A 25,939-nucleotide genomic window follows, 5' to 3' on the forward strand; every position below is an offset into this window, starting at 1 on the left:
ATTCAAATCCAGAGGGACAAACGCAAAGGGGAATAGGGCTTTGGAGGAGGAGCACAGGGGTGTTCGTGGCACATGTATACACACGTGTGCACACACAGCTTCCTAATTGTAACTCAAGCAAATGTTACAGAAAACATAAAATATGCACTGGAGGGTCTCGCATCATTATGAGACAGGGAGTGGTTAAGGATCAGCCATAGCAGAGGAGATACTAATTGCTAGGATTAAAGGCTCCAAAAGCTAGTAAAAAAATCAACAGAGCTTTCTCTACCTCTAACAGCTCCCGGAATGGGGACTTCAGCAGCTCCATTGGATTAATCCAAGCTTGGTTTCCAAGGTGTGAAGCAATGAAGCGGAGTTTACCGTAGGTGAACCCTCCTGCCATCCTGTTCCAAATCAACCTAAAAAGGACAAAATGAGTTTTCTACTTGGTGACCCCTAAAATTCCCCAAACAAGGCGGTGAAGTTAAATATTTAGACACCATTCATACGATAATCAAAGGAAAATGTCTGATTGCACTCAGACTTCAGCATGAATGACAGAAGAAGTGTAGGTGGTAAATAACTGCAAACAACTTATATTGGATCTGATCTTAGGAAAAGGGGAAAGTACATCTTTGTGATGATATTTTGTGTTCTATTAGGGGAGGAGAGCAAGAGAGGTGAGGATGTCACCACCGAGGGGGGGAAGAAAAAAACAGTTTGGTTCTCTTCTGGGAAGGAAAATGAAAAAAAAGAAAAAGAAAACAAAGTTTGGGGATACTTGGCACTCTTCAGACTCTGCCTCTTGTACCTTTAATTGGGAAGATAGATGCAGAAGCAGTACACACAGGCGTCTTTATCTTGTGAGAGGAAGCTTTGCATTACGGATGTGATTTACGGTAAGAGGAGTGATTTAACAAGGCTGATGGCTTACAAAGGGGCATCATTCCCAGGGGATTTGTTAATTGAAGTGCCACATAGATCTGTGGGAAGATTTAAGGTGTTGTCATCAATGGCAGAAAGGATGAGATGACCTCACTTCTGTCTTTTTCAATGCCATTATTCTAAGATCTATAAAAAACAACACCTTTGTATGCTTTCTTTATAGTGACTTGGACCATATTTGTTACGGAAGTACTGCTAAATCAAGCTTTGTCAACAATTCCTAGACTATGTTTAGAAGAGACATAAACAATACCCTAGGAGTTATACACAATTTTGGCATTAAATATTCTTCCAGTAACATCTAATGTGCTTCTCTTTTTTTTTTTTTTTTGAGACAGAGTCTTGCCCCATCACCCAGGCTGGAATGATGCAATGGCACAATCTCGGCTCACTGCAACCTCCGCCTCCCAGGTTCCAGTGAGTCTCCTGCCTCAGCCTCCTGAATAGCTGAGATTACAGGCACATGCCACCACGTCCAGCTAATTTTTTTTTTTTTTTTGTACCTTTAGTAGAGATAGGGTTTCATCATGGCCAGGCTGGTCTTGAACTCCTGACCTCATGGTCCGTTCACCTCGACCTCCCAAAGTGCTGGGATTACAGGTGTGAGGCACCATGCCCAGCACTTCTTTTCTTTTTGGCTGACAGAAAACAATCCCCCAAGCCATGAAAGAACCTACAATTCTATTATCATACTCAGCATACTCATATCTAAGTCAGTTAATTGGACAATTATTTATTAGGTACCCACTATCTGTCAGCATCTGAGAAAGGTACTGAGGATACACAAATGGGCAAGATGTAGCTTCTGCTCTGGAGGAAAAAAGTCAGCAGGGGAGGGGATTATATTACATAGCATCAAGATGCAAATGAGGTAGCAACTTACAAGCTTACAATGACCAGACTCTACCGTAAAGACTTGAAATTGAGTGTTTTGAAAGAAAGAACATTTTAAATTATAAAACTAATATTATGCCACATTGATGAAAACAAAAACAACAAAAAAGATCACATTCAATTGAAAAATATAAACAAGAAAAATTAAAATGCTATTACTCTAACATAACTGCTATCATTATTTTATTCCAATCTATTTTTAGATGAGTAATTTCACAGTTATAATCATTAGCTATACGTTAGGTGTCTTCCTTTCATCTTTGATTATTTCACATATCAGATAAGCCTAATTCCATGTTAACTACCTGCTCTCCCTAATAATTGTAAAGAGCTGCATAGATATAGATAAAACAGAGATCTCTTGAAGGATAGTTTGGCTAGATATAGAATTCATAGTTGACAATGCCACCTCCTTCTGGTCCTCATGATTTTGGATGAGACATCTACTGTCATCCAAATTGTGTCCCCTGCCCCATGGCAACGTGTCATTTTTCTCCAGCTGCTTTTATTTATTTATTTATTTATTTTTTGAGACGGAGTCTCACTCTGTCACCAGGCTGGAGTGCAGTGGCACGATCTCAGCTCACTGCAGTCTCCGCTCCTGGGTTCAAGCCATTCCCCTGCCTCAGCCTCCCGAGTAGCTGGGACTACAGGCATGCACCACCATGCCCGGCTAATTTTTTTGTATTTTAGTAGAGACGGGGTTTCACCATGTTGGCCAGGATGGTCTCTATCTCCTGACCTTATGATCTGCCCCCCTTCGCCTCCTAAAGTGCTGGGTTTACAGGTGGCAGCCACCGCACCCAGCCTCCAGCTGCTTTTAAGGTTTTGCCAAATTTGGGATGTTTCCAGCCATTATTTAAATGCTCTTTCAGCTCCATTTTTTCCCCTCTACTTCTGGCACCCCAAACATATAAATGTTGGTTCTTTTGTTATTGTCCCACAGGTCCCCAAGGCTCTGTTAATTTTTTTTGTCAGCCTATCTTTGCCCTATCATTTAGATCAGGTAAATTCTACTGATCCGTCCTCAGGTTCACTGATTTCTATCTTCTGTCATTTCCTCTCTACTACTGATCTCAAGTTTAGCAAAAGATATAAATGTACAGATTCAAGAAGGTGAATGAACACCAAACAGGATATTACATTCACTTTGAAATATCTGCCACTTTGAAAGAAATTCATGCCAAGACACATCATAATTAAATTTCTGAAAATAAAGTTAATGTAACAGACAAAATGTCCAGGATCTAATCAAATTATCTGTTACCACAGAATGTTTTCTATTTTGGTTATTTTTCAGTTACATAACTGCCATTTATTTCTATTCTTAAAAATTGGCATATAGTGCACTTACCATAATGGTTCTTTTGTTAACTTCTATTTCTTTGCTGAGCTTTTCTATTTTTTGTGGCAAGACAACTTGTAATTACCTGTTGAAGCATTTTTATGAGAGTTGCTTAAAATCCTTGTCAAGTAATTCCAACATCTGATTTGTCTCAGTGTTGTCATCTGTTGACTGTCATTTCTTATTCAAGTTGTGATTTTTCTGGTTCTTGGTATGACAGGCTATTTTACATCGTATCCTGAACCTTTTGTCTATTATTTTAATCTTTTATTTTTAGTAGGCAGTCACTCCATCTATGTTTAGCATGCAAGCCCTGGCTTAGTTTTTGTGGGCTATGACTCCAGTGGTAATTTAGTTTTTAAAGCCTTTGCAGTGTTATTTTGGTCTGCTTGGTTTATCTGGTGCTGCTGGGGTTCCCGAATGGTCCTTCATGATACAACTTTAGGGAAAGAAGGATTTTCTCCCAAGCCAGGTCCCATGGTACCTCTGGGAGAAGGGAGTCTCAGGCTCAGGGTAATAAAAAATCTTCCTGAGTTAGATGCTTTTTGCCAGAGGCCCCTGGATGCTCATCTCTCAGCACAAAAGACAAGTCTCAGGTCTGGATGTTTGTCAGTGGGGTTCCTGATATACCCCCGTGCTGGTAGAGCCAGACTCACCTGGTATTACCGACTAGACTTCAGTTCCCTCTTCTGTAGGAACGAGCCTCTCTGGGCTGTCTTGTATTGTGTGGTTATAGGTCGGGAAACACCAAGCCTGGGTAACCTTCCTCTGTTGGGTGAGGGGTCAGATGTCTTGGAACCATGTTGTTCCTCTAGTCTTGGGGTCCCTCCGCAGTGTGTCTTCCTGTTCCCACCTTTCAGAATTCTCCTTCTGATTCCTCTTGCATTATTTTATAATTATACTTACCCAGAGTTTATAATTACACTTTTCAGGGAGGAGCAGGGAGAAATAAATCTACACTCTCTTGTCAAGACCAGAAGTCAGAATACAGTATTTTAAAAAGTTTTATTTGCACTACTTTCCAAAAGCCAAAAGCCTATCCCAGAATTATTTTTTAAATCATGTGTTCCAGACTTGAGTAACTTTGGCTGTTCCTCTGGGCATGGAAGAAGTGGCAGTAACAGACAAATTAAATAGTTTTCAAGAGAACAACTTAAAGACATTGTGTGAACTCCACAGTGTGGTGCTTTCTATGTAGCTTCAATATTGATTCCAGTACGGTTCCTACATTCACTCATTCAACAAATATTTATTGAGTGCTTACTATGTGCCAGTACTGTTTTAAGTCACTGGGGGGAAAACGTATTAACAATCTCTGCCCTTGTGGAAGTTTACATTCTCTAAAACATGAAACATTTTCCATTTTTAAAACTCAGATCGTAACAGCTATTCAGCTTATTGTCTACTCATTCATAGGATCAGCTCTTAAATATGAAACTCGACTCATTTCTACTACACAAGGAGTATCACATTCCATTCGGTGTTTTCAGTCATTTTTTTCGCATGTGAAATTTAACTGTAAGGAACCAGCTAAGTGAGTAAAATAGCAAATATTTTAGTAAAAACGACATTCATGCTAGATTAAATTTAGAAGGCTCAAATCTGTTAAATGTCGACATGTTTAACCAAGCACACAAATATGATTGCAAATATATGTGTGGGTGTTTTTGAATCTCAGTGACTTTTTATAAGTTTTCCTAAAAATAAATGATCGTTCAGAGGCCTGCCTTAGGAAGGCCATTTTAACAGAAGCTGACCAATGGAATGCAGAGTGAGAAGGAAGGTGAAGATGATCTTTGGTTATGAGGCTTGAACTTGGAAGATCTGGAGACTAACCGTACCATAACCATTAAAGTCAAGAGTGGAACTGACTATAGAATGGAGTGTGCTTAGGTTGCACGCATGCTAAATTTGATGCAAATCCGATACAACTTGAATAGCAAGATATCCAAGTTAAAAATGTCCCAGCATGAAGATTCTAGAATAGGACTTAGGAAAACAGCAGATTGAGAGTCATCTGGGTGTCATCGGCAAAATGGCTGAAGTTGTAGGAAAGGGTGAGAATCTCTAAGAAAAAATGGCATGAAAAGTGAAGGGTAGAAAGAGACCTGAGGACGGAACCTTCAGATAAGTCAGCTCCAAGCCTCTGCTCTTCTTTTTCTCTTTCTCTCTTTCACTCTCATCCTCTGACCCTCTAGGTGATCTCATCTGATTATAGAGCTAATTTAGCTAAACAAACATGTTCTCTATGTACACTCTTATAATTTCAATCTGTCCTGATAAAAATAGAAATCAAAATGCAAACAAAATACAGAGCAAATATTTGAAGTAAACACTGAAGCCATGCTAGGTACAAGCAAAGAAATGAAAAAACCCTAGGCTTATTCAGAAAAGAGTTCTATGGGAAAACTCAGTTCCTATCTTGTAATTTTTGTGAAAATTTCCGGTCTCATATTTATAGGAAAAATGAGATTTTGGAAGCTTTTGGAGTCAAGTGTGGTGTACTTGAGGGAGACTTCAGTAAGTGCTGGATGTGGCTGAAAGTAAGACTCAGAATCTATGGTAAATATAAAGCCAATGTATATGAGAACTTGGGGAATACAAAGCCAAAACAGCTCATTGCACATGCTCATATTTCTTGAAAAAATATATTTAAAAAGAAATAAATTCACAAGCTAAGACATGAATGGTGACGGAGTTTGGATCTTGATTGTGTAAGATTTTGAAGAGCATGAGTACCTTAAAATGTTCCTAGACAGCCTAAAGAGAGAAACGGAAGCTAGAAACAACAACAACAACAAATACTTTTTCTTTTTTTTTTTAAACTGAAGCTTTAAAATTTCACCAGCAAAGACAAGAAATAGTGAAAGGGAAAATGATGCACACAGGTTGACTCACGCAAACTGAAACTAAAGAACATGTGCAAGATGCTTAATGCCTTTTTAAAAAACATGCAAAGGGAGGCTGGGCGTGGTGGCTCATGCCTGTAAAACCCAGCACTTAGGGAAGCCAAGGTGGGTGGATTAACTTGAGGTCAGGTGTTCGAGACCAGCCTGGCCAACATGGTGAAACCCGATCTCTACTAATACAAAAATTAGCTAGGTGTGGTGGCATGCGCCTGTAATCCCAGCTACTAGGGAGGCTGAGGCAGGAAAATCACTTTAACCCAGGAGGGGGAGATTGCAGTGAGCCGAGATCACGCCACTGCACTCCAGCCTGGGCAACAGAGCGAGACTCAGTCTCAAAAACAAAACAAAACAAAACAAAAAAAACAGCAAAGGGAAACTCTCAAATGAAAGGCATAACTAGACATCTTGGTGGGTGTGACAGAGGTCCAGAAAAGTGCTTGCTAAGAAGCTGATATGATAGTTGTATATAGCACATTTGAATGGTAGATGGAAGAGATTAACTAGTAGACAGAGGTCCAAAGGCCATGTCTTTAAAAATTATATAATCTCAATGCAATCACAGGCTACAAGAAAACTGCTGAGCCTATATGACCCTCACACAGTTTCAAAGTCCAAAGCTATTAGTAAGTCAGTGTCATAACTGGTGGCCTAAAACAGAATCCCAAGCCGAAGGCCAAATTATGACAAGGTAACCTGTTCATAACATAAGCAATTCAGGAAAACCCACTTTAATCTCTTTGTCTATGTGGGATTAAAATTTGGTCCTTATTGTGTTATCTTGGCTTTTTTAGAAACCTCTTGTTTCTAAACTCTTAAGTTATCAAAGCAAAAGAGCAACCAGAGTGACTTTGGTTTGGATGCAGATGCAGCTGGCCTGCAGAATGCATCCTTTAGCAGGTGCTTGATGTTAGATGAAATGTGGTTGCTTCTTTGTTCTGTTCTGCTATGGCTAAAATTAAATCAGTTGTATTTATCTTTAGTTCATTTCTCTCTCCTCAGAAGTCTCCAGCTTAATCACTCTAGACCTGAACTAGGTTGAGATGGGAGCAAAAACCCAGATGGTGATTTCTGCTGAGGACTTCCACCCCTACCAATGCGTTGAATTGCCTGCACTCATCTCTAACCCCATCCAATTTTACATCCCACATGGTAGCAATACAGCCTTTCAGGGCAACTTAAAAGCCTCTCTACTAAATAACTTTACCTCTTTGAAAAGTTGGATCATTTCAAGCAACAGTTTACCCTCAAATTTCTAAAAAAGTGCTGGGTGGACCCTCACTGTTCACAATTTCAACTACTGTTTTTGCCTCTTTAGAAGGCTCTACTTTTTGAGGAAGAATAAGTTGGCTGAAGGTTGGAGGTATTTTCTCATCTTTCCAGACATAGGGCAGTGCCCATGGTGAAGGTCTGATTTCACAGCCAGAACACCATGGCCAGGTCCTCTGTGAAGGTGATGCCTCATTCCTCTTTCTTGCCTGCCACTGAGGATTCTCAGGCTCTGACCCCTCCTACAATGACTACCCACCTCTTCGAAATCATTTTCCAATTATGACTCATTTTGTTTACATTAATTGATTTGGTCATCTTTTAGAATTAGTTTTGGATCCTGAAGACATACTAAAAATATGAAGCAGGGTAATAAATACCTTAGAATTATCTGGCAAGCCGTTTAAAAGAGCAGGGATGATGGGAAAAGGAGAAAGAAAAATCGGTTTACTGTAAGGTATGGTGAAGACTGAATTACACATAGTTCTCCTGAAAACGAGAAGCTATGTTTTCCAACATCTGAATAAATGTACAAGTCCAAATATCAGGAAACAGAATTTCCAGTGCAAATTTTATATACAGCATTATTACCAAAAGCATATAGCAGATATTCCATAAAATAACATTTTCCAAATTAATTACGCATACATATACATCTGCTAATTGAATGACACTGGTAGATACATCTTCATTAAGATGTGAGTTTTATGCTTGTTACTGCATATTTTCAATTATGAATTAAAGGCAAGAATCACCGTCTTCCTGTGAATACATTCCCATAATTTAAGAATTCCACTAAGCTACATTCTGTCTACCAGTTTGTAAGCAAATGTCTCTACAGACCTTTCAAGTATTTATAGTTGGTGCACAGTAACTCGACACTTATTTTGTATAATGTTGCTCAACCGAATGTGGGATACTATAATTATAGCATAATTATTCATAGTTACAGTAAAACTCTAAACCATTTTATTTAGAATATTTCAGCAGTGAACAGAACCTACATGAAAGTGTGCCAAAATAATTTGTGATTGTTTACTGAAATTTATGAGACTTGTAATAGGCTCTGTCTGAACACATATGAAAAATGTAGATAGTGATAGTTTCTGTATATGGGCTGGCTTACAGCTTCCCTACATTCATATTTATCTATGAGTTCTGAAAAATTGGTAATAGAGTATGATTTTTTCAATTGCAGTAAAATATACATAATATAAAATTTATCATTTTAACTATTTTTAAATATACAGTTGCAGTGGCATTAAGTACACCCACACTGTTGTGCAACCATCCTCCCCATCCACCTCCAGAACTTTCTCATCACCCCAATCAGAAACTTTGTATCCATTATGCACTAACTACCCATTCTCCGTCCCCACAGGGTGGCTTATTTCACTTCGCATAATGTACTCAAGGTTCATCCATGTCACCGCATATGTCAGAATTTCCTTCCTGCGGAAGGCTGGTACTATTCCACTGCATGCACAGAACACACTTCCTGCATCCATTCATGGGTGAATGGGATGACACTTGGGCTGCTTCTACCTTTTGGCTACTGTAAATAATGGTGTTATAAACACTGGTGTACAAATATCTGTTCAAGTCCCTGCTTTCAATTCTTTTGGGTCTATAGCCAGAGGTGGAATCGCTGAATCATAGGGTAATTCTATGTTGAATTTTGTGACGAACCTCCATAGCGTTTTCCAACAGCAGCTGAACCATTTTACGTTCCCACAAGCAATGCACAAACTTCCAATTTATCCACCTCTAAATAGCTGATTTTTAAGAAGAAAAATTTGAATTAAAATCTTGTAATATGATTTCTGGACTTGTTTCTTTTCATCTCTCTTCTCTTTGTCACTTGCTTTTATCACAAACCACAGAATTTATGATGCAAGACTTAGTTTGATTAGAAACCCTAATTCCAAGAGGTCTGCTGAGGAAGAGAGACAGAGAAAGTTAAAAGTCATAAAAGTTCATTCAGAGTGTATGTTGCTACAATAAAGAACAACTGGGGGGAGGGGAGTAGTGTCACATGACATGGGATCAGAGGGCAGCTTCCTCCCTGAAATCTTAACGTCATGCTACATTCCTCAGCGTGCAAAGGCAAATTCAACTCAGAAGCTGAGAAGACAAAAACAAGCTTTGATAATAGTCAACTAAAGGAAAGTACATACAAAATGAAGAAGGAAAAATGAGTTTTGTCCTTCAGATAGAGGCTGAGGAAAATGTAGATAATGTGCACCAACAGTTTCTGTGGCCGCTTCATGGAGAGGTAATCAAACATTTAGGATTATTTTTCCTGACTTATTCTTCAGTCTGCTGTATAAATTGAATGATGATAATTTGGTTTACATATCATATGCATTTGTTTAGATGAAATAAAGAAATATTTACAGGATTGGAAATTAAGTAAAACATTCAATGGGCTAGAATTAGAATCATTATTTTAAAATTAGAAATAAAAAACTTCTTTAATTAACATAAAAATATGTTATGCCTGTTATGACACTTCACAAGATACTCATGTAGACACTAAAGCTCTAGTGCTCCTTGATTTGTTTATAAAATCATTTTTAAAAAGAATATTCCACATATATATTTACCAGTTTCATATGAAAATATACTCTCCATAAAGCATAACAATAGTTCGTATTTTATAAAATACAGTAATATAAATTTGATGAAACACGTGGATTTTTTTAATAAAATCCAAATTTCTTAATAAGGACAGATTAAAATAATTTAGTTAAATTTCACCAGAATTAGTTCAAAATAGAATTTCAGAATTACTCTCTGAAAATGAAGGAATATCATATGACCATCTTTCAGAGTTATTTCAAAATTATTCATATAGGATTTTGATTAGTTTAGCTACTACATGCACGTTGAGACTATTTCCAAGTAGGCGATAACGCTGTTTCACTGTTATCTTCTCAGGAAATCCTAAAAAGACAAAGAACAATTTAAAGAAATCATTTGTAATCACAATTTCCAGAGATGAAAGGATGTATCCTTTAGTAAGGGCACAGCGGTCATTTCATAAGTAAATCACTAAGGTCTCCATGAAGTTTTATTAACAAAAGAGAATTTGGAGCCAAAAATATTCTATAACATTATATTGCCTACACAGTGAGATAGTAACACATCACATTATGTGTTATGCTCGGCACACACACACGTACACATATAATATCCACAGAACTCAGAGAAATGCATGTATTAGTGCACTGTTTAAAAAAGCTGTGGCTGCTATTATTTCACAGTTCTTTCTTTGATTTAATAATCCTTTTATGGATATAATTTGCATAGCATAAAAATCACCCATTTTAAGTGTACAATTAAGAGGTTGTTAGTATAGTCACTGGGTTTTTCAAACATCTCCATTATCTAATTCCAGAATATTTTCATTTCTTCAAAAAAAAATTTCGTACCTATTAGCAGTCACTCCCTACTACCTCCCGGCCCCCAACCATTAATCTACTTTCTGTTTCTAGGGGTGTCTACTGGATTATATTTCATATAAATGGAGCCATAAAATATGTTGTCTTTTGTGTCTGGTTTCTTTCACTAAACATGTTTTAAACATTCATTCATGTCATAGCATGTATTAATACTTCATTCCTTGTTGGTGGTGAATAATATTCTATTGTATGGATTTATCACATTTTATTTTTCCATTCATTCGTTCATAGACATTTGGATTGTATCTACTTTTTTGGCTGTTGAGAATAATGCTGTTATGAACATTCATGTATGTTTTTGTATAGATACGTATTTTCAATTCTCTTGGATATATACATAGGGGTGAAACTGCTGGGTCACACACTAACTCTATGTTTAATGTTTGAGGAACCATTAGACTGTTTTTCAAAGCAGCTGCACCATTTCACATTCACACCCAACAGTGTATGAGGGTTCCAATATCTCCACATCTTCATCAATACTGTTATTGTTTGTCTTTTCTATTTTAGCCATCCTAATGAGTATGAAGTAATATCACATTGTGATTTGATTTACATTTCCCTAATAACTAACTAACATATTTTTAATGTGCTTATTGGCCATTTATCTATTCCTTTTGGAGAAATGTTGACTCAAATCCTTGCCCATTTTAAAATTGGATTTCTCTTTTTTTAATTGTTGAATGGTAAGAGTCCTTTACATATTCTGGATACAAGTACCCCACGGGTGTTTTTACACTCTGCTTCCACAAATTGCCTTTCTCATATTGGACTTCCATTTGCTACATCCCTTTCTTAAAACAAAAAGGCCCATGGATCCCTTATATGCTGGAAGAAGGCCTTGCAAATATCAGCATAAAAGACTGTCCACGTACAAGAGTGTGCACTATAATGTTAGTTATAATGGCAGGATTCCACATTCAGCATACTCTAGCATAGCAAGGAAATAAAGGAAAAATAACTTAGATAAGAAAATGAAAAACAATTAGGAGCATTAAGAATAGCAAAATTTCATATACTCATGAGGACAGGAAGGTAGAATTAGTTACAATAAAGTTGCTTCATTGACACTTGACATTTTACTAACTGCAATAAAATAACAGCAATTACTGTTGCAATTAAACATGATCATAAAGTTTCTATTCTAAAGATAATATCTTAGGTAAGCACATTATTTATCTAAAATTATTTACTTCAAAGTAGCGAGAGGTACAAATGTACCTACAAACAGGCTTTTAGACTATCCCAGAGATGATCTTTTGCAATATTACAATTACCTCAGAAGGAAAGAAAGGTTTGAAAACAAACAAGTAAGATTCGTACAAATTATATCTATGCGTGTGTGCACGTGTGTGTGTGTGCGCGCATCTGTGCATATTTCTTCAAATCTAAATTATTAGGTTGGTGCAAAAGCATTGCAGATTTTGCCACTGAAAGTAAAGCATCTGTGCATATTTCTTTAAATCTAAACTATTAGGTTGGCACAAAAGTAATTGAAGTTTTTGCCATTGAAAGTGACGGCAAATTACTTTTCTACCAATCTAACAACTTGTGAAAAAAATGACATAATTTTTTAAGTTAAAAGACAACTTTTAAAAAACGTAGATACATTAAAAATAACAATGATAATCCTCAAAAACAAAGAAACATGGGATGAACAAGGTCAAGATATCAGCTTTCACCCGCAAGGACAGGTTAGTGTTTTTCTTCAAAAGCCCGCTACCGCAGAATACGCACCACCAGTCACAGAACCAGGACAGAGCGTTTGGAAGGATCAATGCAGATCCATCATTGCCAGTAGACAAACAGCTCAAACAATGCCCATTTTTGGACCCAGGGTCAATAATGTTGGAAACACACATGAGGGACAGTTGTGTCACGGTGCTGCTCAGTGGTGACATCAGGGTAAGCTCAACTCCAAAAACATATCACGTATTTTAGAAGGAGGTTCAGTAATTTCAAAGGCTGTTTTTCTAAGTATTATACATATAGATTCAGAGAGCTTTGAAAAATTCTATTTCACCCACTTAAAATTTTAAAAAATGAGAAAAATATTTATGAAATAAAGATTATAAAAGTAAATACATGGCTCATTCTAAAAATGAAAGCTAAAATAAATTTTACATTATGTCTCAGATATTAGATAAGAATTTCATAAACATTGACTCATTTAACTATCACAATAACTCTATGAAGCAGGAGTTATGATCATCCTCATTTTACAGAGAAGTAAACTAAAGAAGGGAACGGTTAAGGTGGGGCTGGGATAAGAAATCATTCAGTCTGACTCTGGGCTCTGTGCTCCTTACCAAGGTTCAGTATTACCAAAGTGACTACTGCCCTTTGAAAACAAAAAAGCACTGAAGAAAAGCTGAGGAATTCATTTTAATTGAATAGTTAATCTCTTTTCTGTCTTCAAGAGTATGTCTGATTGCTCATCTGAAAAAAGGAAAAAAAATAGTAGCTAGGAAAGCAGACTAGGAATGAGAATTCTTAAGTCTAATTCTCAGCTCTTCTATTTGTTTTGTAATGCTGTCACTCGTTTTGTGACATAAACTACAAGGAAAGTTTGTGTTTTTCTTAAACAACACTTCCCAGGATATTTGGGACAAAAATGAGATCACCAAGAAAGAGGCAGGGAGTACAAAATAAACCTGGTTGCTGCGACTACACTCAGAGAATCAATTACCAAGAGAGTAGTCAAATTATATTGGCAGTTTGTTCCCTATGTACAAAATGGTTGTGTTCCAAAACCTCAGCTTAAATCCATTATTTAGAATTTGAAACACAATCTATTAAACCCATTATTTATTTGAGGGATAGTGCCATATTAATATTACAAAAGTATTGGACTTAACAAAGTTTGACTTTTCTGCATTCGAACTCTCAAGAGTCCTCAAAAGCACATTTCCTCCTTCTCTAGCCAGGGAAGCATTCGAGGGAGGTGAGTCTTCCTCCCAGCCCATCAGCCAGGTACTGGGAGCATGCCCACCCCAGGCCTAAGAAACCCACAGCCTCCTCAGAGGTGAGAGCACTGGCCCCAGTAGTGGGATCAGGGAGATGGGCTGGGGCATCTCTGAGAAGGCCAAAGCAGTGTGTCCAATCTCTTCAGAGCACCAATCCCTGGACTTCTTGGACTGCCAATGGAATTAGGCCTTTGACTTTCTCACTCTACAACTAAATCTTCCCATTTGTTCTTGAGATTCCTTGCTGTAGATCCCCAATCTTTCATTAACTCTGTGTCAATTCATCTCCTGTGTCAATTTCATCTTCTGAGTCCCCCTTTCGTTCCATTATGAAAGCTCCTTCCTAGACAGCCTCTCCACCTCCTCTTTCTCCACCTACCCCTTGTAGGGAAGGATAGGGGCACACAGCTGACACAGGTGTATCTCTGAGGAGAATAAATACCAATACACCCCCACCCTTCCAAAATAATCCCTCAACTGCCTTTTAATTTATAAAAAGCCAATCGAAAGCATTCTTTCACAAGCTCTAGTGTGGGGTGATTAGGAGAGGACCTCTGGAAAAGAAAATAAGCTGGAAAGGGGATGCTACTATGCACAGCCATCTGTGGAAAGAGGCAAGGAGTTGCCAATGTGACCCTTCTAGCCATGCCAACCTCTGTGACCCACTACTGGAGTTAGAGAGGGGGAGAATGAGTCAGTAGAGAACCGAATGAGGCAGTTATGAGGGGAAAGAGGGCAGAAAGATGCCATAAATGGCATGATCAGGAAAGGAAAGAGGTTTCTTGAGCCCATTTGTTTAGGCAAGTCCTAGACACACAAGTCCCTAAAGATTTTTGAGAGTTTTAATACATGAAAGCTGAATTCTGCACGTATCCCACATACCGAACTCTGGAGGAAATCCAAGGAGATTTGCTATTTCTTTAGGAGTGAAATATCGCAGTTTAAGTATTAACAGCTTTGTTATCTGTTCTTCTTGTGACAAATTGGTAAGGGATTTGTAGATATTCTCAACCTGTAAGAAAATACCCAAGATAACTAAAAAAGTAATGTGCAACTAGATTTAAGATCTCCTGCTGTGAGATAGTTTAAACTCGATGGACATACAGTCTGCTGTAACACACAGTGGCAAAGTGCACAGGGCAAAATGGCTCTGTGCAATAGACTACATATTGGCTCAATAAGGGCAATGTAAACTTTGAAAAGAAAAAAAGGTTAACATTCAACAGATCAGGATATTTTTCAGGGTGTCTGTCATTTTTGAGCCCTTAAAATAAAATCCTAAGAGTATAAACAATAAATGACAATATAAAAGAAATATAGTGAAAAATGCAAAAGAAGCTTGACAAAACAACAAAGTCGATTTTACAATAAAACAGGAGAATCATTAAAACTTTTATTTTTATACTCAGGTTCATCAAGATACTTCCTTAAAATGATTAAATATATTAAGCAAATATAATTTCTCAAATCCAGACATTCAATTGCCTATAACAGAATTTTTACCATGGGTAAATTTTATCAGTAGTTAAAAGTTTGAATCAGTATAAAAGATAATGTGATCTCACTTTAAAAGTATTCAAAAAAATATAAAATTTGCTATATATTAGACTTGTATTCAACCATGACACCATGAAGAGTTAACAACTGAAGTATTCATAAAGCACATTGTTAAGATTATTTTTTTCCTTAAAAGGAAGTTTTATAGTGTGTGCTGCAAAGGAGGGCTCCAATATTAAGATGTTTGTACAACATTTTAGAGAACATTAACTATTGTAGGCTGAGTTTCAACTACCATTTATGGAATAAAAGAAAAGCAGAAGGTAAAAATAAGAAAAAGAAAAACATAAAACATTCCTTGTGCATATACTCATGTAGAGCAACAAGAAAAAGATTTATTCAACAGTAATAAAATATTATATATATGAATATACATATGAATGAATAAAATATATATTCACGGCCAGTTGAATGCATAAAATTATTCTAATGTTCTCAAAGTATTAAACAATTTTAGTTAAAAGTTTTAAAGTGTTTTAGCTTTAAAACATGCATAGTACCTGCACATCCTCTGCAGTCTGTAACACAGACCCTGTCCCTTCTATGTAGCTTCCATATCTGAAAAATCAACACAACTATTATGCAGCACCTGATGTTTGTGTTAATGCTAAATTTCTTAAATATTTATTGAATGAATTAATCAATCTACACAGTTACATCCTTCTGAAATATCTTGAATAATGTCACATAAATATCCTTTGCAGGTAAAAAATTACTAGGTAAAAGACATAATATAGTTTCATTTAAACGTCTCATCAATGGGCCGGGCACAGTGGCTAATGTCTGTAATCCCAGCACTTTGGGAGGCCCAGGTGGGTGGATCACCTGAGGTCAGGAGTTCGAGGTCAGCCTGGCCAACATGGTGAAATCCTGTCTCTACTAAAAATATTAAAAAAATGAGCCAGGCGTGGTGGTGCGTGCCTACCTCAGGAGGCTGAGGTAGGAGAATCTCTTGAACCTGGGAGGCGGAGGTTGCAGTGAGCCAAGATCACGCCACTGCACTCCAGCCTGGGCAACAGAGTGAGACTCCATCTAAAAAAATTATAATAATAATAAATAATAAATGTCTCAGAAATGAAACATGGCACAGTTTTTTGAGTTGAGTAAACACCACTGAATGATGAACTATAAATTGTCATTTCTTTTTATTAATTGTCTTATCTTGAATGTTCATCACTGGAAAGGATGCACTTTATATTCAAATATAATTCAATATTGGCTCCCTTGCCACATTAACCTAAATGTTGTATAGGTGAAAAGAAATTGCTGCCATTTTTATCAGGCCTGAACCATCATTTCCTCTCAGGAACTCACCACCCTGCTCTCTAACACCACAGCAAACACAGTGCCACTGATCCTATGTCTGCTTGTCATTTAACACAGTATGATTTTATGATCACTTTCATACACCAATCAGACCATTATATAAAAAACTGCATAGAAAGTATAAAACACTTCAGAAATGCAAGTCATTAGCAGTATTTCTCTCTCTAAGATTATTGCCAAGCTGGCTGTTCAACATATTAGCATTATTTCTTTTTCACAAAGAAAACAGTTTAAAATAAGAATTAGAGGGAAAAAGTCAAACCAGGAAAAAAATAATTTTTTTCAAACTGTCTTTTTCATATATATTACACATATAAATACGTGTGTATATACACACAGTATCTATACCAAAATAAATTTTACCATCAGGCTCCTTTTATGCCATCTTTATAATCAGAAAAGAATTTCAAGGTTGTTTTTTATTACAAAATTGCTAAGTCTTATTTTATGAGAGTCCTAAACAGAACCTATTGAACTTGGTAATTGACAACAGCCCAGTGAAGTCTTTCAAGATAATGGAAAGCAATAAACCCTTTCCCCTGAAGTACAAGGGCAGAGTATAATAAACTCAGAATGACTCTGGTATGGTTCTACTGGGGTACAGTGTATCATACAAGATATTAATAGCTAGCTAGAAGGTAAGAACAGAAAGCCTGAATTGACAAATCATACAACTACCTACCAAATGAGGTTGAGTAGCATTCAGAAAGCACAGACAGAGATCCTTGGCAAAATTTTTCTTTTTTTTTTGAGACAGAGTCTCACTCTGTCGCCCAGGCTGGAGTGCAGGGATATGATCTCGGCTCACTGCAACCTCTGCCCCCCAGATTCAAGCGATTCTCCTGCCTCAGTCTCCCAAGTAGCTGGGAATGCAGACACCCACCACCATGCCTGGTCAATTTTTGTAGTCTTCATACAGACAGGGTTTCACCATGTTGGCCAGGCTAGTCTCAAACTCCTGACCTCAGGTGATCTACCTGCCTCAGCCTCCCAAAGTGTTGGGATTACAGGCATGAGCCAGCGTGCCCGGCCAAAATTTTTCTTAAAAAGGTCTAATTTTCCCCATTCTAGGTTTAAAAAAATTAGTGAGAACTGTATTAAATGTTCAAGTAATAACCCAAAGGAAGCCCTCTAAATGTTCATGAATAGGTAACCAGTAAAGTAAATTATATAATATACCTACACCATGAAAACAGAAAGTCCTTTAAGTACTGATATGCGATAATATTCTATTTATATTGTGCAGTGAAAAAAGGGGCATATATATAATATCCTGCCATTTACTTATAAAGGGGGATAAAATATACATGGATACTTAAATACACTTTCAGATACAATACCTCTGGAAGATTATACAGTAAACTGATATCATTGGTCACATGTGGGGAGAAGAACTGAATGGTCAAGAGACAGAAATGGAAGGGAGTCTTACAACCTTAGTTATCTTTTGAATTGGAAACCTTGGGCATATATTACTTATATAAAAACCTGAATAAAATTTAAATTTAAAAGTTACCCTAATATTCTCCAGATGATTCAATATTACTTCTTTAGTTTAAAATTTAATTTCTTATTATACATTGATCATAAGAGTGAACACTTGAGGTATGATGTGCCACAGAAGTGCTAAAGAATTAGCAAGTAATAGTCTACAGAAACCATGTCTCCACTATGGGTATTTAAGCTCCTATGAAGGTCACCAAACAAATGACATTGTCTTTTATGAGCACTTTTGTGGGTGGTGCACATAATGTTCTGCCAAACGGAATTTTTACTTGTGTTCTACTGGAACACGAAGCAGGCAATTAAGGGAAAATACCTCATTCTAGCAAAAACATTTTATAAAATGCTCCTTGTTTTTAGAAGAACTTAAAGAAACAATAGCTTTAAAAAACCTGGTTATTTTGGATACAGGATGAATAGATCTTTAAAACCTACCCTTTGGTAAAGCACACGGACCTTCTACAAGTGGGCTGAACAATGTCTAATAGAAGAGCATATCGCAGCAATGACTTTGGCGGTAAAAGATACTGGTTCACGTCAGTGTCATCTTCAAGAAAATCTTTTAGCATTTTCACAGAGAGATCACTATCTTGTTGATTTTTCCTGTGAATTTCTTCTGCAGTTTCAAGCTTAAAAAGAATGGCATCTTTTCCAGAACACTGTATGCTGCCATCAAAGCTAATATTTGGTTCAACGTTCTTTTCTTGAATTTTATTTTCTACATCCATTGCATATTTTTGTGGATGTACAGATTCAATTTTGGGGAACTCCATCAGTACCTGGCATTACATAAAAATAAACAAATTGTCAAAAGTTGCATTCAAAATAAGAGAAATTAATAATGTCCAGTCAACATTACGAAAAAAACCTCATTAGCCTTTATGGGGTTGCCATTAAAAGATAGAAATTGTGGTTTACTTGTATTTGTACAAGTTATTACACGTCATTAATCATATAGCTATATTGTCATCAGGCTACAGATGATTTATTTCATGGATTAGTGTTTACAGTATTTATTAATAAAAACATTCAATAAACTAACAGAAAGTATATACTGAATATAGATAAATCACATTTGTATCCTATTTGGAAAAGAAGTTTAGAAAGCAACACTAACATTTCCAGAAAACGTGTTTTGAATCAAGTTTTGCCATACTCCTTCATTAAAAAGGAAAAACCAAAACATAGCAATGATCTAAAGGAAAACTAGCAATTAAAAAAAGAAAAGCGGTTTTCACTGTGAAAGGTTATTTCTACTCATGAGTCCTATGGGAAAAACTTGTTTCTGCAAAACATACAACCATGTATAAAGTCCTATTTTGTAAAAGGAAAACCATTCCAGGAATTTTTAATGATGAAGTCCTTGAAGTCAATGTATAAAGTTACTATTAACTTAATATAATGTGTAAGGTATATTAACTTTACATTGGAATTGGCTACTATGGAAAGGGAGCAATATTAGTATTATATTATAAAGGGATTGAGATGACACTACCAATCCCTTATTAGTAGACATGACTTTTGTGTCCTTACCTATGAAAGTTAAGGAGAGTTTCGCCGAACTGCTGAAACTCAGTTATCCATCCCCGTTTTTTGACCTAAGCATGTAAAACTGCTCACATAATTAGAGATTCTTTCTGTAGCAATTAAGCATTTTATTCTAGCTTGTACTAATCATTACTATATTTTAATCAATTAAGCTAAATAGCATTGGCTTTAAAGAAAATGCAACCCATGTATTAAAATATTTGTAAGCCACTTTTAAGATAAAATATTATCAAAAGTAACCAATGGCTTCTATGGGAAGGATAAAATGATAAATCCAAAATAGTCAACGGTCAAAAGGGAAATTATGGGGGAAGGAGGAAGATAACAATACTAATGATAAGTTTTTTAACTCATTTGTTTTCTAATGAGGAAAAGAAACATTGTTTTGTTTTGTTTTTGTTTTGTTTTAAACAATAAAAGTGGCAAGATGAAAACGGCCTTGAAGATGGACCTAGGGCATGGTCTATACTTTAGATTCTATAGTACACAGAGACAGCTACACAAAGTAGTTCTTGAAAATAAATTAGCAGACTAATATATATGTATAATAAATACGCCATAATATTCATAATAAAATTCCAATCATAATACCTGACCAGGGGCTTGAAAGGGTAATGGCTCTGACTGAAGCTTTGCAATAAGAAAATATCGTAGCCTTGAATTTGGAATGCCAAGCTGTAAGCAAAGCAAAGCAGTTAGTTACTCTAAAAAATTAAAGAGAGTGGTACCAACTTTAGCACCAAGTTAAACAGCAACAACAAAAAACTCAAACGAGCCTACATTTAGCTTCTACCACAGCAAAATTTGCTATGGATTTGTAGAAGACTCCATTGCAGTACATTTTAAACTATTAAGTTGCTACTTTGTACTTTTATTTGAATGAGTTAAAGATTGAAGCTGACAAATATATCTACAAGTCACTTCCATTTTATATTTCCCAGCTAAGACGTAGTATAGATATTTTTACATTCATTATTGATAATATATTAATAATTTAAAAATTCAAATATAGCTATTCTTGGCTATTTATTACCTCATTTTTTTAAAAAAGGATGATTCACTATGTTTTACAAGCTAAAAGGCAATAAATATGAAATAAATTTAAAGAGATCAAATATGTTGCCAATTTCCACAGCTTGTATCTTGAATTTTTATAATGGGTTTTCTATTAATTTCTGGGCAAAGAACAATATAATATGGCTAAAGATGACAAGAAACTAACAAGAACAATAACAAAAAGCTGACAGCAACACTTGCAAAATTCAAATCTGTCAAATAACTTGTCTTATCATGATCAATTACTTAAATTTCTTATCCATGAAATGGAAGCAGTGTTTTCAACTTAATGTTATGTCCCCAAAGCAGTAACTAGAAAGTTACTACATGTTTATATTGTTTTCTATTTTGGATTATTTTGAAACATTAACATTATTAATTATTAACATTATTAACACCAAGTTTGGAAATACCAAACTTGACGTATTTTCAAAATATGCTATCCTTTGCTCTCTAAAAGAGAAATATAGTCTCTCTTTCAAGCTATATAATTTTTTTTCATAAAATATGTATGAATGAATTTATATGCATGCACTAAATTCTTTGGGAAGGAAGACCCATAATCTAAACTATTTTCAGAGTTTACCTATAATATTATCCAAAATAAAGCCATTCTGCTTATCAAATCAAATTTCCTTTGGGAAAAAAAGCCTTTAAATTATAATTTATATAAGCATTTATAACTGTGATACCTACAGAGGTTGGAGATAATAGAAACTCTTGGTACTGAAAGCCACAATTTTCTATTGTTTGTATCAAGAGGTCTCTAAAAAGAAAAAAAAAACTTCAATTCTTTACTTGGAAAGGCGGTTCTTATTTAAATAATATACACAAAAACTGGGTTTCTTTTGTTTGTTTTCTTGTTTTTTTTGGGTTTTTTTGAGACAGAGTCTCACTCTGTTGCCCAGGCTGGAATGCAATGGCGGAATCTCAGCTCACTGCATCCTCCGCCTCCCAGGTTCAAGCAATTCTCTGCCTCAGTCTCCTGAGTAACTGGGATTACAGGCACCCACCACCACGCCTGGCTAATTTTTTTGTATTTTTAGTAGATACAGGGTTTCACCATCTTGGCCAGGCTGGTCTAGAACTCCTGACCTCATGATCCACCCGCCTCGGCCTCCCAAAGTGCTGGGATTACACGCGTGAGCCACCGCGCCCGGCCCACAAAACCTCATTTTAAGTGAAAACTGTAACTTCACTTGTTTAGAAAGATAATGACCCTATGTTTTTACTAAGTTCAGCACCTCAGAAATAATACTGAATCAAAAGATATAGATAATTCATTACAACAAATAAATAAAGCTGCCAGATAAATTATCCAAACTGATGAAAGTCAGAATTGCTAATCTAGTGATGATCAATCTGCCATGGGAACTAGAACTTTATCTTCAAGGTGGCCAGTCAGATGGGAGCACTGTTACAGACAGCAGCTGACTCAAGGACTCGGGTGGATGCTTTCTCTCCAGCTGAGCCACCATCTGAAAGAACCCCGACACAGGGATTCTTCCTGCATCCAACTGTAGGGCAGAAAATACTTGTCAACAGGACCAATTCTTACTGAAAACATTTCTACTTCCACAGAAATAAGCACCAATATAAATGACTAAAACTGAGAAATGCCATTCTTACCAACCACTTACTCTAGAAAAATTCGAAAATATCAAAATAGAAGAGAATCGGTTGAACAAAACTTGGTAATACTTATTGTAATACTTACTAATACATTATTAGTAAAATCAATACTGATGAGTAAGACATTTAATATATAAAATGTCAGAATGTATGCACTGGTTTTTAAGATTTTTATTTCACAACAGTTCCTACTATAAGATATACCAAGTCTAAGATGTATGCAAGACAAATACATTTTTTTACCTTGTAGAAGATACTTCAAAACCTTTAACATTTTCCAAAAGAATATACTTTGGTAATTTTTGTAATCTATAAAAAAAAAACAAATGGAATTCTAAATATCTCATTACTAAGAAGAAAAAGTAAAATCATTACTTGTGGGAAATACGAGGTAAGTAATTTTCTGAACTCTTTTTAAAATGGAATTTTATAAGGCTGGAGACAACATATATTTTATTCATTTTTCCCTTAAACACAGCACACTTGAGAAAGTTAACATTTGAAATGTTGATTTCCATTGAAGTTTATCTCAAGCATGGGTTCACACAGAGCCTCTGTGGTGTCAACTGAAAGGGCGGCTACTCACATAGAAGGGTGGCTTTAAGGGTGTGCACATATTTCCAGGCCATGGGTAACAGCATTCACTAACATTAGCACCATCTGCATCAACACTATGAGCAGAGGCAGCAGAATCTAGCTAGTAGGCTGTGATTCCCTGTCACTCACTGTGGTGGCAAGCATGGAATTGTGAAACATTTGCAGTTACTCTATTAGTCATGGTAGGAGAAGATAAATGACATGCCCAATATCTCAAGGGAGCATGTATAAATGGCTATCCTCTACAAAATGACAAACGTCACATTCTTCCAGACCTGGAGTTTCAAATTAAAGGTAAGCTTGTACAGGAACCTAAGTTTTTACCTTGGGAGAACATCTAGAATATATAAGAAGCTATTCGTCCTTGAATCAGTCATATCACCCTGCCGGCCAATCCTAAAGGGGTAAAAAATAAATAAATAAAACACAGAAAGTTTATTAAGAATCTGATAAAAAGATGTCAAATCACTTTTTAAGTCAAAAGGAGAATAAAAATAAGTTAGTCCTCACAAAAAATAGGGTCATCTTTGTTGTTACAGAGAAGAAAATACATTTATTCATTTATAAAGAAAAAAGGGGTCCAGGCGCAGAGGCTCACGCCTGTAATCCCAGCACTTTGGGAGGTGAGGCAGGTGGATCACGTGAGGCCAGGAGTTCGGGACCAGCCTGGCCGACATGGTGAAACCCCGTCTCTACTAAAAATACAAAAATTAGGCCGAGCGTGGTGGCTCACATCTATAATCCCAGCACTTCAGAAGGCCGAGGTGGGCAGAACACTTGAGCCCGGGAGTTCCAGACCAGCCTGGCCAACATGGCAAAACTCCATCTCTATTAAAAATGCAAAATTCAGCCAGGCGTGGTGGGGTACGCCTGTAATCCCACCAACTAAGGAGGCAGAGGCACAAGAATCACTTGAACCTGGAAGGCAGAGGTTTAAAAGAAAAAAATCCTTACATATCTAATAAGTACACTTAAAATTTATCTTTATAAAACAATATGACAAATGACTTACATTAATCAAAAAAGAACAAGAAGTCAGTGCAGAATAAAACCAACTGCTCTCTTAAAATCACTTTGTTTAGGAAAACACACACACATGTGCTGGCTGACTACACTTTTTGCTTTCCCCTTGGTGATATAACCAGAGTTCAGATGAATGAACTGCTGAATGGAGTAGCAACCCGAAGCTAATGGCACTGGTGGCCAATCTAAGCCAATCAAAGCAGTAGGTAAAACTAACACAATTTTGTCCAAAGTAAATAGGAGAGACTTAAGCTGAAGTCTAGATTCTATAAGCAGGAGGTGCAACTTGGTTAGAGTAACCAGGGTCAAAACAAGTCATGTAAACAGGCAGTATTTCGGCTAGCAAATAGATCCTACAAGAAAGATTCACAGCATGACCAAAGATAAAGCAGAAATGAAGACTTGAGTGGAACCCGAGCAGCAGGAATAGAGGATCAAGCAGAAAAGCAGAAATGAAGACTTGAATTGAGCCTGAGCAGCAGGAACAGAGGACCAGGGTTCAAAAGCATGTGTATAGAGGGAAATTTATAGCACTAAAAGCCCACAAGAGAAAGCAGGAAAGATCTAAAACTTACACCCTAACATCACAATTAAAAGAACTAGAGAAGCAAGAGCAAACACATTCAAAAGCTAGGAGAAGGCAAGAAATAACTAAGATCAGAGCAGAACTGAAGGAAATAGAGACACAAAAAACCCTTCAAAAAATCAATGAATCCAGGAGCTGGTTTTTTGAAAAGATCAACAAAATTGATAGACCGCTAGCAAGACTAATAAAGAAGAGAGAAGAATCAAATAGATGCAATAAAAAATGATAAAGGGGATATCACCACCGACCCCACAGAAATACAAACTACCATCACAGAATACTATAAACACCTCTACACAAATAAACTAGAAAATCTAGAAGAAATGGATAAATTCCTCGACACATACACCCTCCCAAGACTAAACCAGGAAGAAGCTGAATCTCTGAATAGACCAACAACAGGCTTTGAAATTGAGGCAATAATTAATAGCTTACCAACCAAAAAAAGTCCAGGACCAGACAGACTCACAGTCAAATTCTACCAGAGGTACAAAAAGGAGCTGGTACCATTCCTTCCGAAACTATTCCAATCAATAGGAAAAGAGGGAATCCTCCCTAACTCATTTTATGAGGCCAGCATCATCCTGATACCAAAGCCTGGCAGAGACACAACAAAAAAAGAGAATTTTAGACCAATATCCCTGATGAACATCGATGCAAAAATCCACAATAAAATACTGGCAAACCGAATCCAGCAGCACATCAAAAAGCTTATCCACCACGATCAAGTGGGCTTCACCCCTGGGATGCAAGGCTGGTTCAACATACGCAAATCAATAAATGTAATCCAGCATATAAACAGAACCAACGACAAAAACCACATGATTATCTCAATAAATGCAGAAAAGACCTTTGACAAAATTCAACAACCCTTCATGCTAAAAACTCTCAATAAATTAGGTATTGATGGGACACATCTCAAAATAATAAGAGCTATCTATGACAAACCCACAGCCAATATCATACTGAATGGGCAAAAACTGGAAGCATTCCCTTTGAAAACTGGCACAAGACAGGGATGACCTCTCTCATCACTCCTATTCAACATAGTGTTGGAAGTTCTGGCCAGGGCAATCAGGCAGGAGAAGGAAATAAAGGGCATTCAATTAGGAAAAGAGGAAGTCAAATTGTCCCTGTTTGCAGATGACATGATTGTATATCTAGAAAAACCCATCATCTCAGCCCAAAATCTCCTTAAGCTGATAAGCAACTTCAGCAAAGTCTCAGGATACAAAATCAATGTGCAAAAATTACAAGCATTCTTATACACCAATAACAGACAAACAGAGAGCCAAATCATGAGTGAACTCCCATTCACAATTGCTTCAAAGAGAATAAAA

The 25,939-nt window shown here is 36.5% G+C and overlaps 1 protein-coding gene across 7 annotated transcripts in view; it reads right to left on the reverse strand.

Moving 5' to 3' along the window:
• Positions 1 to 312: 312 nt before the first annotated feature.
• TRDMT1 (tRNA aspartic acid methyltransferase 1) overlaps positions 313 to 25,939 on the reverse strand; it is a 62,828-nt gene continuing 37,201 nt past the window's right edge. The window contains exons 4-11 of one of the 7 annotated variants that reach the window (XM_054660794.2): positions 23,315 to 23,386; positions 22,637 to 22,702; positions 21,458 to 21,527; positions 20,297 to 20,380; positions 18,593 to 18,936; positions 15,829 to 15,886; positions 14,654 to 14,783; positions 313 to 401 (exon numbers count right to left, since the gene is read on the reverse strand). In XM_054660794.2, the coding sequence (XP_054516769.1) occupies positions 397 to 401; positions 14,654 to 14,783; positions 15,829 to 15,886; positions 18,593 to 18,936; positions 20,297 to 20,380; positions 21,458 to 21,527; positions 22,637 to 22,702; positions 23,315 to 23,386 (829 nt within the window). In that variant the 3' untranslated portion in view covers positions 313 to 396. Of the gene's footprint in view, positions 402 to 1,237; positions 10,288 to 13,093; positions 13,245 to 14,653; positions 14,784 to 15,828; positions 15,887 to 18,592; positions 18,937 to 20,296; positions 20,381 to 21,457; positions 21,528 to 22,636; positions 22,703 to 23,314; positions 23,387 to 25,939 lie in introns of those variants that run through there. The other 6 variants (XM_016962722.4, XM_016962723.4, XM_016962725.4 and 3 more) reach the window with 6 other exon arrangements.

Source organism: Pan troglodytes, chromosome 8, assembly GCF_028858775.2.
Source record: "Pan troglodytes isolate AG18354 chromosome 8, NHGRI_mPanTro3-v2.0_pri, whole genome shotgun sequence".
Taxonomy (NCBI): domain Eukaryota; kingdom Metazoa; phylum Chordata; class Mammalia; order Primates; family Hominidae; genus Pan; species Pan troglodytes.